Source organism: Nelumbo lutea, chromosome 8 (assembly GCF_056320005.1).
Source record: "Nelumbo lutea isolate HS-2025 chromosome 8, American lotus-T2T, whole genome shotgun sequence".
NCBI lineage: Eukaryota > Viridiplantae > Streptophyta > Magnoliopsida > Proteales > Nelumbonaceae > Nelumbo > Nelumbo lutea.
The window spans coordinates 22,049,694-22,064,854 of record NC_142691.1 but is presented as its reverse complement, the minus strand read 5'-3'; the positions used below and the strand labels follow the sequence as shown (position 1 = coordinate 22,064,854).

Sequence of the window (15,161 nt, the reverse complement as noted above, 5' to 3'; positions counted from 1 at the left end):
ATAATCTAATTCTAAGTTCCAAATCCAGCTATGTTTTGGTATTAGGTTAAGTTAGTGATATGGGAACATCCAATTTTGATAAAGATTGAACACGCAAAAGGGTTATAGCTTTGTTCTCAAGTTTACGTCTCAGATTAGCTAGTTTGTGCTAAAATGAAAAGAAGCAGAAAAATAAAAAACACTGATGATTAGATCCATATCCAATCTACCCTTTGTCCCTTCCAAAGACTCTGGATAGCTAAGACCATCATTGGGTAATGGCCCTTAGTGGAACATCCATAATTGTTAGTTGATTTAAGAGATACAATTGGCCCTATATTAGGAGATTAATTATACTAAAATTAGGCCCCTTTCAGTTGTTACAGAGTTGGTGATTCCATGCTTGTTCTTGAACAAAACATTTCATTATCTACTATATTTTGATAATCCTTTATGCTTTTTGTATTGTAGGTGCTTGCTGATAAACTACCAGAACTTATATATTTTCACAAAGACCTTTTCCACTTGGAAGCAGCATCAAAGGTATAACCATTTTGGTTGCAGATAAATTTTTGTTCACTTGTAGGATATTTAGCAACTCCAATAGTTCATTTCCATACAGATCCAACTAAAATTTTTGGCAGAGGAGATGCAAGCTATTAGCAAAGGCTTAGAGAAAGTTGAACAGGAATTGACTGCCTCTGAAAATGATGGTCCTATATCACAAACTTTCTGCAAGGTATTTTAATAATATTGTTTTATTCCACCCTCTTTCTTATTCAGTACCAGATGGCTCTCTTCTCATTGTAGGAATGACATTATTCTGTATTCTATTTTGTTTTCTTGATTTAAAAGTTTATTCTTCTGTTAATGATAACAAATTCTCTTTAGATCTTTATAGCCAACCTGATTGTTTCATTAGGGCCAGGTTCATTTTTTCAAATTTTTATAGATATTGTTGCATATTTATCTTATTTTACTATCAGTATTTATCTTCTTTCTTGCTATGTTGTTATGTTTCCTAATCAAATGTTTTTACATGCAGACTTTGAAGAATTTTCTTGTTGTTGCTGAAGCAGAAGTAAGGTCTTTGGCTTCACTTTATGCTGGAGTGGTATGTCTTAGCATTTTTCCTCACTGTAGATTAACCATAGGCTAAATCTTAGCCTTTTTACACACACACACACACACACACACACACACATATATATATATATATATATATATTACATCATGTTCCTTGTAGACACCTAAGATATGTATTAGACCATACAGAGTTCTATTAGCAAGATATTAATGCAGAAACAGTATATAACATGCCATTACCCATTGTTGGTCCTGGCTACCTAGGGTCTTGGGAGGGGTAGACTGGGTATGGTCCTAATCTTTGGCATTATTTTTTATTTTTTGCACAAAGTGCCTGCCCTCAGACACGAAACTCGCATTCTCACCCTTGCCCAACCTGAGATTTTACCATTACACCAAGTAATGGTCCCTCTCCCTCACACAGAAACAGTATTTCTTTGTCAAAAAAAAAATCAGTTATATTCTAAGTTTCTGGAATCCTTGTTTTTAAATTCATGATTCACAATTTTGATTTCAATAGACATTTTACATGTAGAGATGGGGAAATTTCAAGGATATTTCATTAATTTTTCTTAGATATTAGGAAAATCGAAAAAATCAAAGAAACTAAGAAAAAATGGAATTAGATAATAGACCTTAAAGGAATCATTAGAAGAAGTATAGTTGTGCATTCAGGCTCAGAAAAACAAATAAGAGAATATTAAGAGACTTAAAAATAGGTATATCCTTCTCTTTGTCTCCCTTTTAGTCTTGTAGCCATCTTCTCTCGATGTCATTTACTTGCCATTTTGACTTTGGTCTTTTTTGTTACTATGTTTTCATTAGATTGAGAATCCTCTTTTTAGGGCTGCAAATGGATCGGTCTGGATTCGGTAAAGGATATATCTATTCCAATTCGATAAGAAATCCGACCATCCAAATTCGATAAGAATCCATCGGATTTTCAAGATTATGATTCAAATTCGAATATCTTATCGGATATCTGATTTGAATCTGATTCGATTTGGATTGTAGTAAAAAAAGTTGATGTAATATAAATAATGTATATAATATACAAAATATACATATATAATATATAAATAATATATAATATAATATTTTGTGACTAACAGATTGGATTGGGTCATGGTCGATTGAATTGGGGTATTTTTTTGAATTTGATCTGTTAACTAAACAGATCGACTTTTCTGGTTCGATCTGATTTGTAAGGATCAAGGGAGGTATCCGAATCTGGCTCATACCGGATTGAATTTGGATTCAAATTGGATCTGATCCAATTTATTTACAGCCTGATTTCGGCAAGGAAGAAAGATCTTGATCAAGAGAAGAGAGGAGGAAGAGAAGAAGGAAGAAGAGAACCATTAGAATTGGATCACATCACTCTTTATTGTCATAGTATAGTGACATAGGATCACTGAGAGGAAAGCCCAATTCACCCAAGAGATTCTTTATCCATAGAAGTTCTGCCACGCCATTAGACATGGCCCTATATTTTTAGCTTCTACACTTGATTTGGCCACTACACTTGGATGAATGGCCATGTCTCTGGGAGCATGCATAAATTGGCTAAGGACTCCCATTGCATACGCAATGTTAGGTCTTGTCATAGATAGGTAGAGAATTCTGCCCACCAAGCTTTGATACTGCTTTATGTCTGCTATGGGCTCATCACTACAATCCCCAAGCCTGTGGTTTACATCTATAGGAGTGTTAGCAGGTTTTGCTCCAAGCTTCCTTGTATCTTTCAAGAGATCAAGAACATATTTCCTTTAGGAGATGAAGATATCCTGATTAGAGCGGGCCATTTCAATTCTAATGAAAAATCTTTCTTGCTCTCTGTGGTTTACATTTCTGAGTCCCAATCATCGGTGATAATAATGTCATCGACATACACAATTAAAGTTTCCATTCTTCCTTGTTGTCTCTTTACAAAGAGTGTGTGATAAGACTTTTACTGCTTAAAACCCATCTGTTGAATTGCCTTATGGAACCTACTGAATCAGGCCCTTGGAGACTGTTTTAAGCCATTTGTATAGAACACTGATGTGGGCCCCACGTCTGTGGTTCCCACTGTGGTCGTATGACAGCACATGTAACCTTTGTTAGTTATGTCAGTGTTAGCTGGTAGTTATCTTAAACAACTTGTTATTTCAGTTTATTATTTGTTTTATTTGCCATGTAAGCATTAAGGGCAATTCTGCCCTTTCCTACATTTAGTGAACATAATCTATAAATATTGAGAGAGTAGCGGCGACAGATTCATCCGATCTGTCCCTCCTTTCAAAACCTTTGTGTACTTCTGCTTTCTACTCCTTTCTTCTCCCTCTTTCTTCCACTTATCTCAATCCGAAATCTTTTGGAATTCAAGACTGACTGTAGTCTTGATCGACTACTTGGTATCAGAGCCTATCTAGGGTTTCTCATGTGAGTCTAGTCCAACCGACCACATGAGAACTGTCTAGGGCTGGAAGCTTACAGAGGACTGTTCGTTGGCTGATTCTTGGAGGTTACCAGAAAGTTTAGCAGTTGTCCGAAGACTTGTAGAGGCTTGGAGAGTGTTTTGGTAATCAGGAAGAATCAGAGAAGGTTAGGGTTCAGGCCACGATTGAAGGTAGCGATCAAAGTTTTCTGGGTAAGTCTTTATTTTTCCCTTGAGATTGCTGTCAGTCAAGATAGGTTGGACCTATCTAGGAGGAGCGGCTGAACTCCTATTTTTTCTCAGAGGTGATCAGTTTTTTTTAGGGTTTGTCATTAACCCTACGGCTAGACTTGACTGTGAATGCTTTTGGAAGGTGTGGCTGAGCACTGTTTATGTTCTCACAAAGGTTTTCCTAACCCTACGATTAAAACCCTAATTCTGCTTCAGCATTACAGATTGCTTTCTAAGTGGTTTTTCAGACCTGTTTTGGCTTCCGAGCCTGTTTTGGGGGTGAGAACTATTATCAGACTGCTTATATTCTGATTGCCGATTAGTTTCAGATCAGATCTGAACTGATTTCATACAGATTTCTGATTGTGATCAGTTGTTCAAGTGCTGTTTTCTATTGCAGTAACCCTAATAGTTCTTAACTACTGATTCTTAACCAAGAATGGAGTTCAAAAATCAGGGAGAAGGTGTTTTTGGGAACAACAGTTCTGGTAGTATGTCTGAGACTGCGTTTCAGATTACAACTGTGAGATTTGACGGATCCAATTACTTGGAATGGGCCCAATCAGCCATGATGGCTATTGGGGGAAGGGGAAAACTTAGCTACCTATTGGGAGATGTGAAAGAACCTTCCAAGGAGGACCCAATGTATACCAAGTGGGTTCAGGAGAACTACTTGGCTATGACATGGATGTGCAACTCTCTGCAGCCACATATCAACTGAAATTACTTGTGGGAAAAGATAGCCAAGGAGATATGGGATGTCATGAAAGAGACTTACTCCCAACCCCTTAATGTTGCTAGAGCCTATGAATTAAAGTGTGAGGTGAATAACCTTAAACAAGGAAAGAAGCCAGTCTCCGTTTATTTCTCTACCTTGAAATCTCTGTGGCATGAAATTGACCATCTAGAGACTCTTGAGTGGGAAAGTCCAAAAGATGCACAAACCCATAGAAAGCAAGTCGAGACCAATTGGGTGTTTGAATTTCTGGCTGGCCTGAATTCAGATTGACATTGTGAGACAGTAGATACTGACAAGAGACGGTGTGACCCTATCTCAAGCCTACTCCCTGGTGCATAGTGAAGAGACCAGGAGAAAGGTGATGCAACATCAACCCTTCCCCCCAGCCCTGGCAACAGTTAAACCTAAGTCTGGGGGTGACACAGAAAGGGACATGAAGAAGGAAGATAAACGGGATCTAGTATGTGAACATTGCAAGAAGCCCAAGCATACGAAAGATACATGTTGGAAGTTGCACCCTCATTTAGTCCTAGCAAAACTGAGGAATAAAAGGGGTAATGCTCATATGGCTGTGAATACTAATTTTGCATCCTCGTCGGGCACAAAAGGCATGCCCCTAGATACCTTAGCTGCTGTTCGGGTTGCCCTAATACAGTTGGAAAAGGAGGTTGAGAATTCAACTCAGTCATTGCAATCACCATCAGCCCCTGCCACATCAGCATTTGCTCATTCAGGTACTCGGGCCTCAGCTTGCCATGCTTTAGCTCCAGGTAACACTGAACATTGTTGGGTAATAGACTCAGGTGCATCTGACCATATGACTAGCTTGCCATCACTGTTCACTATTTATCACTTATCTTCTGGTAGAGATAAAGTATCCATTGCTGATGGCTCTCTTGTTCCCATTTCTGGCATGGGTGACATCAAGTTATCTGATTCTATCTCTTTATCCTCAGTCTTGCATGTTCCTAAACTTGATACTAATTTGCTTTTAGTCAGTAGTATTACAAAACATCAGAACTGTTCAGTAACCTTTTTCCCTGACTGATGTGTTTTTCAAGACTTGGAGACAAGGAAGGTGATTGGGACTGGCCATGAGACAAATGGGATCTATCTGCTTGGAGAGAGTTCTCATTGGAAAGAGCCTATGGATAAGAAGTCTTTTGTTTCTAGGTCTGTGAGTCTGGTTATGCTCTAGCATAATCGTTTAGGTCATTTATCTTTTCGGTCTTTGAAGAGTTTGTTTCCTACTTTATTTGAGTTTGTTGAGATGTCAAATTTGAGATGTGAGAGTTGTGAGCTTGCCAAACATTGTAGAACATCTTATTCCTTGAGTAATAAAAGAAGTAGTAATTCTTTTGATATTGTGCATACCGATGTTTGGGGGCCGTATCACATCCCTTCTATGGGTGGGTACAAATATTTTTCTGTTGTTTGTTGATGACTATACCCCTTTTTCTTGGGTCTACTTTATGCGTTCTCGAGATGAGGTTCCCGCTCTGACTCAAAACTTTCATCAGATGATTTTAACCCAGTTTGGGGTCAAAATCAAAGTCCTCTGATCTGATAATGGAAAAGAATACTTTGCCAAGCCACTGGCCTCTTATCTACTTGATCATGGGGTTATTCACCAGAGCACTTGTCCTCATACACCACAATAGAATGGGGTTGTTGAGAGGAAGAATAGGCACATTTTGGAGGTGGCTAGAAGCATTATGTTTACCTCCAATGTGCCTATCCATTTTTGGGGTGATGCTATCCTCACGGTAGTGTATCTCATTAATCTGGTTCTTTCATGGGTTCTTGATATGAAACCTCCGTTTACCCTTCTATACCCAGACGAGGAGTTGTTTACTGTTCCTCTTAAAACCTTTGGTTGTACCTGTTTTGTTCAGCTTCTTGGACCTCATCATTCCAAATTTGACCCTAAGGCCCCCAAATGCATTTTTCTCGGTTATGCACAAACTCAAAAGGGTTATTGCTGTTATGATCCTATTTCAGGGAGGAGATTTGTCTTAATGGATGTCACCTTCTTTGAGGAGGCACCCTATTATCCTAGGGTTTCTCCTCAGGGGGAGAGTGGTGAGAATTTGGGTCTTTTTCCTCAGGGGGAGCGCAGTGAGAGTGGGGTTAACTCATCTGAGGTTGTTCCTTTACCCATTCCATTGAGTTATGAAGGTTGTAATGGTGAGGGTTGTTAGAGGGATCAGGAGTTGAAAGTCTATCACAGGCGATGTAGGCTGGTTGATCTTGGTCATCAGCAGTCCAGGTCAGCCCTAGTTCCTTCTGTGGATCCACATCTAGGTACTACAGTCCCAAGGCCCATTGAGATACCTTCCACTATTGCTACTTCCCTTCCTTCTGATGACCTTGACCTCCCTATTGCGGTTTGTAAAGGGAAACGGCGTTGCACCACATCCACAACTCACAGTATTTCCTAGTTTCTATCCTATGATCGCCTGTCTCCCTCTTACAGGTCCTTTCTCACTTCCATTGTTGATATTCCTATCCCCATAACAGTGCAAGAAGCCTTATCAGTTCCAGAGTGGAAAGATGCAATGAAAGTTGAAATGGATGCCCTTTTGAAAGATAATACTTGAGAGCTAGTTGACCTACCCAAAGGAAAAAGCTAGTTGGATGTAGATGGGTATTTACTGTGAAACATAATGCTGATGGCTCCATTGAAAGGTACAAAGCCCGGTTGGTTGCAAAAGGGTTTACTCAGACTTATGGTATAGACTACTTGGAGACTTTTGCCCCAATAGCTAAGATGATGTTAAAAATGCCTTTCAGCAAGTTACTCTTGGCCCTTGTTCCAGATGGACGTTAAAAATGCCTTTCTGAATAGAGACTTACAGGAAGAGGTCTACATGCAGTTGCCCCCTAGATTCTATGATACAGAGATAGGTAAGAAGGTTTGCCGACTGAGTAAGGCATTGTATGGATTAAAGCAGTCCCCTAGAGCTTGGTTTGATAGATTCAGACTAGCCCTTGGAAAATTCGACTATGTACAGGCCCAATCAGATCATACACTGTTCGTTAAAAGAATGAATTCTTCTTTGACCTTGCTTGCTGTATATGTGGATGATATTGTAGTGATAGGGAACAATAATAGTGATATTGAGTCCCTCAAACAACTCCTTCATCAAGAGTTTGAGGTGAAAGATCTTGGTGCACTACGATATTTTTTGGGTATTGAGGTTGCTAGATCTAAACAGGGGATCTTTATCTCTCAAAGGAAGTATGTTCTAGATCTGTTGGCGGAAATTGGAAAGTTAGGTGTCAAGCCTGCCGTTACACCCATTGAACAAAATCACAAGATCAATGCAGAGGGTGGAGAGCCTCTTGAAGACAAAGTTATGTTCCAACGGTTGGTTGGAAAGCTCCTATATCTCTGCTTCACGCGGCCAGATATCAGTTATGCAGTCATTGTTATCAGCCAGTACATGCATTCCCCTAGAACTACTCATCTTCTTGTAGTTGAGAGAATATTAGCATACTTGAAGAGATGCCCAGGTAGAGGTATACTGTTCAAGAACGATAATCACATGAAGGTGGAGGTCTATATAGATGCTGATTATGCTGGGAGTGCTGATGATAGGAGGTCTACCTCTGGATATTGTGCCCTTGTAGGAGGTAACCTTGTCTCTTGGAGGAGTAAAAAACAAAGTGTTGTTTCCCGCTCTAGTGCCGAAGCTGAATACAGGTCAATGGCTAACAAAGTGGCTGAAATCCTATGGTTGAAATCACTACTTGAAGAGTTGGGTATTGATTATGAGAAGCCCTTGATGCTGTATTGTGATAATCAGGCAATTATTAATATAACTCACAATCCGGTGCAGCATGACAAAACTAAACATGTCGAAGTTGATCGACATTTTGTCAGAGAAAGGGTCTCATCACAAGAAGTGTGTCTCCCGTATATCACCTCCAACATGCAGTAAGCAGATCTTCTCACCAAGGCTTTTCCAAGGAAGAAGTTAGAGGCAGACCTATTCAAGTTGAGAATGACAAATATCTATTCCCAACTTGAGGGGGAGTGTAGAGAACACTGACGTGGGCCCCACGGCTGTGGTCCCCACTGTGGTCGTATGACAACACATGTAACCTTTGTTAGTTATGTCAGTGTTAGTTGGTAGTTATCTTAGACAGCTTGTTATTTCAGTTTATTATTTGTTTTATTTGCCATGTAAGCATTAAGGGCAATTCTGCCCTTTCCTACATTTAGTGAACATAATCTATAAATATTGAGAGAGTGGCGGCAGCAGATTCATTCGATCTGTCCCTCCTTTCAGAACCCTTGTGTACTTCTGCTTTCTTCTCCTTTCTTCTCCTTCTTTCTTCTACTTTTCTCAATCCGAAATCTTTTGGAATTCAAGACTGACTGTAGTCTTGATCGGCTACTCCGTACAAAGATTTTTTCAGTCTACATACTTTCTACTCATTTACTTCAGCACAAAAACCTAGAGGTTAGATCATATACACTTCTTCTTCTAAGTCACCATTCAAAAAGGCATTTTTAATGTCCAATTAATGAAGCTCCAATCTAGATTTGCTGCTAAAGAAAGGAGAACTCGAATAGAATTCATTTTTGCTACAGATGCTATGGTTTTCGCATAATCAACTCCATACACGTGAAAAAACTTTTGCAACTAGTCGGGCCTTGTACTTCTTCACTGTGCCATCTGCCTTATGTTTCACAAAGAATACCTATTTGCACCCCACAAGATCCTTTCTTTCAGAAAGATCTACTAGCTTCTACGTGCCACTTTTGTGAAGGGCATTGATCTCCTCCTTCATTGCATCTATCCACTTAGGAACAAGTAAAGCTTCTGCAACACTCTTAGGAAGGGAAACACTGTCAATAGCAGAGAGCAAAGCATAGAAATAGGGTGAAACATGCTTATACGATAAGGAAAGGGCCATTGGGTGGTGTGTGGTGCATGATCTGACACCTTTCCTCTTAGCAATAGGAAGGTCCATATCACTCTTTATCAACTTCCCATACCTCTACTCTTTATGAAACTATAAAAACAAACCTGTTTCTTGGTTTGGTGTGCTTTCAGAGTCAGAGATCTCTTGGGATTTTGGTTTTAGAAGAGGGTTGAGGGAAAATGAGTGTGTCTCTAGTGCTGTTGATTTCAACACTTGAGAGGGTCTATTTGGACCAATCTATCGCTGATGTAGAGTTTGCTCCCCAACTTCTGATGGTTTATCCTATGCATCTTTCTTTGGTTTGCTCACTCATATTGATCCTATGGGGGTAAACTTCCCAGTGAGAGAAATTTGGACTAAACCGATCCCTCCAAAAGTACAAGCTTTCTGTTGGGATGTGTTCCTAGGGAAGGTAAACACTTGTGATGTGCTACAAAAAAGGAGACCAAACAATTGCCTCTCTCCTCATGTGTGTGTCTTTTGTTTGGGATGTAGTGAAACTTTAACCCACTTACTATTATCCTGCTCTTTTGCTTCTGGTATTTGGAATGTTGTTTGTTCTCTCTTTGGATGCAGATGGGCTCCCCCACAGGATGTGGTAAGTCTATTCAGCCACTCTTTCCTGTGTCAACAGAATAAAAGTGGAAAATGCATATGGAAGGCAGTGAGAGCAGCTACAGTATGGACTATATGGGAGGAAAGAAACCCAAGAATATTATTAGGAAAAAGCAAAACAAAGGAGGAAATTATTGAAGCCATAAAAATCAGAACTGCACATTGAGTGAAGACCATGGAGATATTCAGAAACTACTACACAAATGACATGCTAAGAAATTGGGCTGAAATAGCACAAACAAATGTACACAAAGTTCTTGTAAGCATTGAATGGAAGCCATCAAAATGGAACAAACGAAAATTGAATTTTGATGGGAGTTCTCTTGGCAACCCTAGGACAGGCATTGGGGGTGTGTTTAGAAATCATCTAGGTGTGGTGGTGGCACTCTACTCAGGACCAAGAGGTTATAGTGACTCAATATAGGCTGAATCTCTAGCCCTACTTCAGGATCTAAAGATGGCTGAGCAGATAGGAACAACAAACTTAGAAATTGAAGGAGACTCACTATTGTTGTATCTTGGGCCAAAAACATCACATCAGTACCTTGGAAACTCAAGTTTATTTTCAGAGAAATTGACACACTTGAAAGGAAGTTCAACTCTCAGTTTGGTTGGGTCAAAAGGGATGCAAATGGGGTGGCGAATACCCTAGAAAAACAAGGGGCAAATAGACCTTCATTGTATTGGGCAGAATTGTAACTGATTGTAGGAGATTGCAATTTATTCCTCTGCAATCTTTATCTATTGTATCTTAATTTCTCTGTTATTAATGAAAGATTTTTACTGATAAAAAAAAATAGGAAGGTCTAGATCACAATTAGAAGCACCAATATCAATGGGCTTAAGGACGTTAACTGGAACAATAGTACTTGGATGCGGTGATGGATTCAACCCTTGAGAGTTCGATGGGACAGGTTGCACAACTTTAGGATGCTCTGTGTCTATTGAACTTCTTTGATCTTGGCCTCGGCTTTTGTGCCACTGTCCATGAAAGACCCGAAATGGAAGAGGATCAGGAAGAGAAGGCAGCAAAACCTGACTCTGTTTCTCCTCATTTGGACTCTTCCCTTGAGGAGAAATAGAAAAGAAAGGCACATATTCAAAGAAAGAAAAATCCATGGATACAAGGTACTTTTTGGAAATAGGGTTAAAGCAACGATAACCTTTTTGGTAAAGGGGATAACCAAGGAAAACACAAACAATGGCTTTGGGATCTAGCTTACCATGGGTAGGAAATAGATCATGGACAAAACACTTACACCTAGAGACATGCAAAGGGATAGGAAACAATGGAGTTGTAGGGAAGATGAGCTGGTGAGGGGACTTGTACTCCAAGAGGCGAGATGGCATCCGATTGATAAGATAAGACGCAGTTATAACAGCATCCACCTAGAACCTTTTTGGAACATTCATGTGTATCAACAACCCTTGAGCAACCTCTAAGAGATGACGATTCTTTCTCTTTGCAACCCCATTTTGTTGAGGAGTTCTAGCACAAGAACTACGAAATAGAGCCACAAGTTTAGAAAACTCTGAGGTAATCATGAAAGCACTCTTTGGCATTGTTTGATTGAAGAGTTTGAATCTCTATTTGAAATTGTGTGTATACCATACGTTGGAAGGCTTTCACAAGTTTGGGAACTTCATCTCCAGAGTGCATAGGGTACACCCACGTATATCGGGAGGAGTCATCAATGAAAGATATGAAGTATCTGTAGCCATTCTCCATTGGAATATTTACAGGTCCCTAAACATCAGAATGCACAACTGGAAAAGAAACATTTGATTTTTTATTACGTAAAGAAAATGAAGTTCTACAATGCTTGCTTAGCTGACTGACAATTGGCACAGACTTAAACAATTCTGGAGACAAATACTTCAAAGACTCAAAGGACAGATGACCCAAACGGTTGTGCCACAAAGTAACTTGACTCTTATTTGTCTGACTCAAAGAATTTGAGTCTGCAAGACCAACTCTATTCTCCAACACATAGAGACCACTCACCATGTTCTCTTTACCAATCGTCCTCCCGGAGGCCAAATCTTGAAAGACGCAAGATTGAGGAAAAAAGATTACTGAGCAGTTCAAAGAGTGTGTAATGCTGCTAATAGATGGTAAATTAATAGGTAGTTTTGGAACATGCAAAACATTTGATAGATGTAAGCCAAATGGCAAAGAAATAGATCCTCAACCAGCAATGGAGGAGAAGGATCCATTAGTTAACATCACTTTATCTTTGCCAAAAAGAATGGTGTATGATTGGAAAAAGGTTGACTTACCAGTCATGTGATTGGAATTACCAGAATCAATAATCCATGGAGATTTAGAGGTATCAATAGACACATGGAATGCGGAAGCTAAGTTACCTGAGGAAGATACAAAAGAGGTTGAAGGAGTGGGTCCAGAATCATTTTGTGTGAGGGCTCTACCATATTGCTCCAAATGGTCTTGAAAGGCAGTGGTAATATTTTCCTTAAGATCAGACCTAGGGGGGGCAATCCTGAGAGTTCATAATAGTTCCTCCCTCTACAACTCGTGAGAGGCCAAGTTAGCCAAGGTGAACCTTTTCTGATTTGGTTTCTTGTTCTGTTCTTGTGCTGATTTCTTATTTAGTTCTTGTGCCCACTTCGGCTTGCCGTGAAATTCCCAACATGTCTCCCGCATGTGTCGGGATTTCTGACAATGAGAGCACCACAGTTTATCTTTATCATCAACCATTTTCTGACCATCTCTCTTTCTTGCTGAATTGATATTACCTCTTGTGGCTAAAGCAATTGTCTCCCCCTCGGGAGGATATGGCAGATTTTCTACTTTCCTCGAATTGAACGAGTGCATACACCTCTTGGACAGAAGGAAGATCCTTTCTGCCCAAAATTTGAACTCGAATGGGTTCATATATGGGATTAAGTCCTAACTGAAAAGCAAACACCCACTACTGTGACACTAGCTGTTTGTAGGCTTTGGCATCCTTTTCACTCACCTAGTCAATATTTCTGATAGTAATCTGACCCTTTCTAGATAGATGTGAGGGCAGAATAGTAGGTGGATAAGTTTCTTTCCCCTTGTTTACACATTGCAGATTCGGCTTGCAATTGATAGATTCTAGCATAGTGCCTCTGTTCGGAGTAAGTTGACCTTGCTTGTTCCCATATTTCCTTGGCTGTTTCAGCCGACATAAAGTTCTGCTTAACTGATGGTAGCATAGTAGTCAAAATCCATGACATAATCATGCAGTTTTCCCGATCCCACTTACCATATTCAGCAGTACCAGTCCTAGATTTCTTCACTTTTCCATTGATATACCCTGCCTTACCCCGGGCTGTGATGTACAGCCGCATCTCCTTAGACCATGTCAAATAATTTCTGCCATCTAAGGGAGTAATGGTCATTGGAAAGTTCATGGAGTCAAGACTGTTGTTCATTCCTCCTTGGTTGAAAGAAGTTCCAGAGGTTGCAGAATCTTCAGAATTCATGACTGATGCTTACTAAGACAACAACAGCCCCTTCACTTCAGTCCACACACACAAAAGGACTACACAGCCCTTACTCTAAGTGTTCTGACAGTTAGAACACAATTACAGTCCTTGCTGCAACACACTTTCACTGATCGAACAGACCTCTCCAAGGCTAATATAAGCCACAAGCATCAGTACTCTGCTTCTGGACCAGCCATCTGAACATTTTCACAGGTGTAACAGACTTCTCGAAGGGTTAATATAAGCCACAAGCATCAGTATACTGGTGCTGTACTAGTCAACCAATCCAGGTCACTCATGACCTACAATTAATTCCACAAGTTCACAGGTTTCTGGATCATCCGACACACAAAGAAGGGGTTAAACTTCCCTTATACCATTCGGTCAAGGCAACCCTTAACCTGTTCTTGGTACCAGCACCAAGAACCAAAGAAAATTAGATTTTAAAACTGTCTGAGTTCACTTCAAGTGGTTTCTGGGTTTTCCAGTCCAATAATAATAAAAAAGAATAGAAAAGGAGCTGCCAACCTCTTGGAAGGACTCAACCAGTCATCTACAATCTTGTAGAATCACTTCAGTTGAGTTTCAGCACAGAACAGGAGAGGAAGATTCACCCGAGGAGTTCTCAGGTCCAGAACAAACTTGTTTTCTTCATTCTCAGTCCAGCAAACACAGAGGATGTCTTCGACCAATAAAAAAAATTTATAGAGCACCAACCTGTCTGATACCATGATTTCGGCAAGGAAGAAAGATCTCGATCAAGAGAAGAGAGGAGGTGGAAGAGAAGAAGATGAAAGAAGAAGAAGAGAGGAGAGAAGGAAGAGGTGAGAAGATTGAGACCAAAAACATAAGCTGGCAGTGCCAGAATTGGTATTTATATGTTAGGGCGACAAAATAAACAATAAAAGGTAAAAGGACAAAAGTGCCCCTGTGGCACATAACTAAGATTACATCACAGCCCTACCTCTTTTTGTAGTTATGTGTATTTTTATTTTTCTTTTGAATTATAATGACATAGCAAGTGAATCATATCAAAAGAGTAAGCCAATCTGTTTTTTTTTTTTCAGAAATGGTGAAATTATATTAAAAGAAATATCAGAAGAGTAAGCCAATCATGCAATAACTTATTCTCCATTGGTTCTTTTAGGAAAAATTTTAAAAACATTATGACGATTTTAACGATATATTGGAAATTTTCTAATAATATTTTTAAATTTTGAACCTTAAAGGTATAGTTGATAAATGAAATCTGAAATATCATCAACATATTGGAAAAATATGGGAGATATTAAGAAAAATAGGTTTTCAGAAAATTTCATAATGCTACCCAGCAAAATAGGATGATTCCAGGAGATTTTGCCAAGTCTTGCCAATATTATGAACCATGGCAATGAACATGTTTTCTATTTGATTCTCCCTACAACTGTTCTTTGGAATAATACAGTCCACACTAATCCAATATTCCAATGGCTTGACCCTGCTTTGCTAGTTGCTACTTATCCCGAGTCAAATACTTCCTAAAACTGTGTCCACACGAACAAATTTAATTTTTGAGGGAGCAACAGAGTGCCATATACTACTAGTAGGATGATTTTTGCTATTGCATTGATTTAGCTTCTTACAAAAAGATTTTGCCCACTATTCTTTTATCTTCATCTCTTATAATGAGGTTCTTCTAAG

The 15,161-nt window shown here is 39.4% G+C and overlaps 1 protein-coding gene across 6 annotated transcripts in view; it reads left to right on the top strand.

Moving 5' to 3' along the window:
- Nucleotides 1–15,161, top strand: part of LOC148843300 (formin-like protein 18) — a 108,715-nt gene that overhangs the window by 67,194 nt on the left and 26,360 nt on the right. For 4 of the 6 annotated variants that reach the window (XM_088956407.1, XM_088956406.1, XM_088956405.1 and 1 more), the window contains exons 13-15: nt 451–522; nt 602–718; nt 1,025–1,093. In XM_088956407.1, coding sequence (XP_088812533.1) covers nt 451–522; nt 602–718; nt 1,025–1,093 — 258 coding nt within the window. Of the gene's footprint in view, nt 1–450; nt 523–601; nt 719–1,024; nt 1,094–15,161 lie in introns of those variants that run through there. The other 2 variants (XM_088956409.1, XM_088956410.1) reach the window with 2 other exon arrangements.